The following is a 3416-nucleotide window of genomic DNA, read 5'->3' as shown; positions in this document are numbered from 1 at the left end:
GTCTTAACCCGGCGTTGGTACGGTGGGAAAATATTACATGTTAAGTACACTGGGGTATGTGATACCCCTATTTATAAAAGATATTAGTAATAATTTTTAAATTTGAAATTTGTGTTTTGGTGTTTTTCTTTACCCAATAAGTACTGTTGATCATGCGAAACAAAAAATAATCATAAATATTTTTTTATTTTCAGAAAACAACAAACTTTACACATATATAACATTTTTCATATATGAAAAAGGTACTAAAATTATAATCACAGAAAATAAATAAAAATAAATGTTTTTGGTAAACGACCTCTTTTACCGCGAGCAATAAACATAGAACAACACAACGAAACTAATTTTGAGAAAAGAATTAAACATTTCAAGGGCTATTCGAGGCCTGACATTCATCACATGTGAAAGAGCAATGATCCATGCATATGTAACGGTTGCATGAATGGCAAGTGTAGAATGATTTTCGATCGGCCTTTCTGGGACACAAACAACATCTTCTTGACACTTTTTGTCTTTTTGCAGATGGGTCACCACGTATTCCCTGACCATCAGAACTTCCACTTGTTTCTGCAATTTGTCTACGAAGCTCCCGCCGTACATGAGGATTTTCTTGTCTTTTCTCTCTGTACTCATTGACAAGAGATAAACCTAGTTCCTTCAGAAACTTTCGGCGTGGAAGTTTGCTAGTTTTGTCATTGTTATTACTTTTCCATATAATCATGGCATTTATGGCTGCAGAGTTGAGAATTGAATAAAACAGGGTGAGGGGCCACCTGCGACTATTCCTAGAAACGCTGTAGGTACCAGATAATTCATCTACAACGTCAATTCCACCTTTAGTGAAGTTATAAAATGTGATGACTTCAGGTTTCTTCAATTCATTTGTATCTGTATCTATTTTTCTGTCGTGATGTAAAGTGGAAAACAGTAGAACATTTTTTCCTTTTTTGGGAATATAGGAAACAAGCATAATGTTGGATTGGAATCCAAACATGGAACTTCTTTCTTCCCTGCCTCGTACTGCCAGCATCACTGGAGGTATTTCACGTTTATTTTTCTTCAAAGTACAGACAGCAGTAAGTTTGTATTCTTTTAGAAGTTTTATAAGAAGAGGATAGCTTGCAAACCAATTATCAAAAGTGATATTTCTATTTGAACCTCTAATTGGTTCTACGAGTCGCAGAACTATATCATCTGGTTTATTACTCAAAGAAAAAGGTCCATCCGGTTGCTTACCAACATAGACCTCCAAGTTGAAAATGTAGAAAGTCGTTGCATCTACAAGCGCGAATACTTTTATGCCATATTTGGCCGGTTTATTGGGTATGTATTGCCTGAATCCACAACGGCCCCTAAACGCCTCCAATTTTTCGTCAATCGTCATATATTCTGATGGAGTATAACATTCTTGACAGTGGTTGATAAACCGTTCAAATATGGCTCTGATGGGTGCTAATTTATCAATGCGACGCCTGTCGTTTCTTGTACCTGCGCAATCAAAACGAAGACACGCAACTAAAATCTGGAACCTTTTCAAACGCATTGTAGATCTGAAAATATCAACTCCAGTACCATCATTGGCCCACAAATCTTCAAGATTTTGTCTTGATGACCGAAAGACTCCAGCAAGGTAAAGAAGTCCCAATGCAGCTTTCAATTGAATTGTGTTAGTTTCCCGTATCATATGTTTATCAGAATAATTTTGTGACTTATGGTTTATTTTTTCATTTGTGTATTTCACAGTATCATCCAGCATAATATTGTCTACAAAAAGGCTCCAGCATTCTAATGGCGTTTTGGCTGCAGTTATTGTTGTTGTTTTCTTTGGACCAGGTAGATGTGTCACTATATTTACGCTCCTAGTTCTTACAGCTTGATTTCCGGGAGACTCTGCCCATTTTGTTTTCCCATCTTTACCCCACATATACCGTTGCCGAATATTACTTGATGATGTAGGATGATCATTACTTGTAGAATTATCTACAGACCGGTCAACATCGAGAGGTTCGTAGTGTTCATTTTCAATGTCGTCAGATGGCTCAATTTCCTGTGCGCTGTCTGAGTTGGATAAACGTTCACTCACATGGTCAAGCAATTCTCCATCCTATTCAGATCCTAAGGGTTCCTCGGCATTCTCAGGTATATCATCATAAATTGCCCACATTGCAGTCAAGCGTTTTTGTTCGTTTTCAAAAGACATATTGAAGAAATCTATTTAAAATACCAGGATGTAAAACGATTACTGTAGAGTGAAATACTAGTTTACCTACTTTGAGTTATGAAATCACTAGCACTGAGATAAACGAAATTTTCACTATTAGAAATGTAAACACCTTTTTACCTTATTTCACGTCATTGGTACACTGGGGTATAGTAAACCCCCGACCACTTCAGTTGCATACTAAATACACAAATGACTATTTTTGAGATTATCCCGTCAGTGACTCCATCTATGAGGTCTAATTCGAAGGTACATAGACGCTTAAATTAATAGGATGGTACGTTTCTTTAAAATTCCCAATTTACTTGGGCTGGGGTATGTCATACCCCAACGCACCAACGCCGGGTTAAGATAATTTAGTTTACAGTATTGATCAAGATTGAAAACATACGAATCTTAAGTAATGCGAATTTTATAAGGCAAAAATAATCAAAGATTTTGAAATTATTGTGAGAACGAGAAAGTTCAGGAAAGGAGAACTAATAATAGGTCAAACTTAATAATAATAATCTGGGTTACGAAGAACGCAAATAATGTTAATCAAATATTCTATGAAAATTAAAGTTTGAAATGAGAAGGCCTGCATAATTTCAATGATAAAGCATTTTTAAAAATATTTAAGAGAAATTCTGGACAAACGTTCGTAAAATATAGTAAATTACAAGGATTATTCATTAAATAAAAAAGTCGGGCGTGCATTTTTCAAATGATTCCATTCTCTACTTAAAGTAAAAATTTCAAAACAGCAGAAAAGTGTGTTTAAGGAACCAAATAATTACAATTTGAATAAAATCATTACAAATGAGCGGAACTTATCAAATTGGTTCGGTTCCGTCCAGTTGGTATTCCTATAACTCCAATTTCAACTCAAAGTGACAAAATGATTCAAAACGGCAGAAAAGTGTGTTTAAGGAACCAAGTAATGACAAATCGCATAGAATCATTGCAAATGAGCGGAACTTAGCAAAGTGGTTCGGTTTTGTCGAGGCATTTTCGCGTATTTAGAAATTTAAATTTAAAAAACGCTCGGACACGTAAACTTTATATCCGAGGAGGACACATTATAAACGTATAACCGCTCCTTTCATATCAACCCCCTAGCTGGGCTGAGTTAAACCCCTAAAATCTTAAATGGAAAGTAGGGTCGAGTAGTATTAGGTGTACAACTTTGCTTCCGCCGTTTTTGAATAGATGT

General features: G+C 35.7%; 1 protein-coding gene across 1 annotated transcript; it reads right to left on the bottom strand.

The window, feature by feature from the left end:
• Positions 1-367: 367 nt before the first annotated feature.
• LOC136417750 (piggyBac transposable element-derived protein 4-like) lies at positions 368-2896 on the bottom strand. The gene is made up of 6 exons (XM_066403551.1): positions 2884-2896; positions 2527-2616; positions 2363-2459; positions 2271-2293; positions 2159-2211; positions 368-2104 (listed from the first exon to the last, which is right to left on the bottom strand). The coding sequence occupies exons 1-6, from the start codon at positions 2894-2896 to the stop codon at positions 368-370; spliced, it is 2013 nt and encodes a 670-aa protein (XP_066259648.1).
• Positions 2897-3416: the final 520 nt, after the last annotated feature.

Source organism: Euwallacea similis, chromosome 2 (genome assembly GCF_039881205.1).
Source record: "Euwallacea similis isolate ESF13 chromosome 2, ESF131.1, whole genome shotgun sequence".
NCBI lineage: Eukaryota > Metazoa > Arthropoda > Insecta > Coleoptera > Curculionidae > Euwallacea > Euwallacea similis.
This window is presented reverse-complemented; position numbering and strand designations above follow the sequence as displayed.

Excerpts from the sequence above, each read along its gene's own strand:
- LOC136417750 (XM_066403551.1), bottom strand. Across the intron at positions 2,460-2,526 it reads TATGACATACCCCAGCCCAA|ACCTCATAGATGGAGTCACT; the intron begins GTAAATTGGGAA and ends CCTTCGAATTAG. Across the intron at positions 2,294-2,362 it reads GGGGTTTACTATACCCCAGT|TGCTAGTGATTTCATAACTC; the intron begins GTACCAATGACG and ends CGTTTATCTCAG.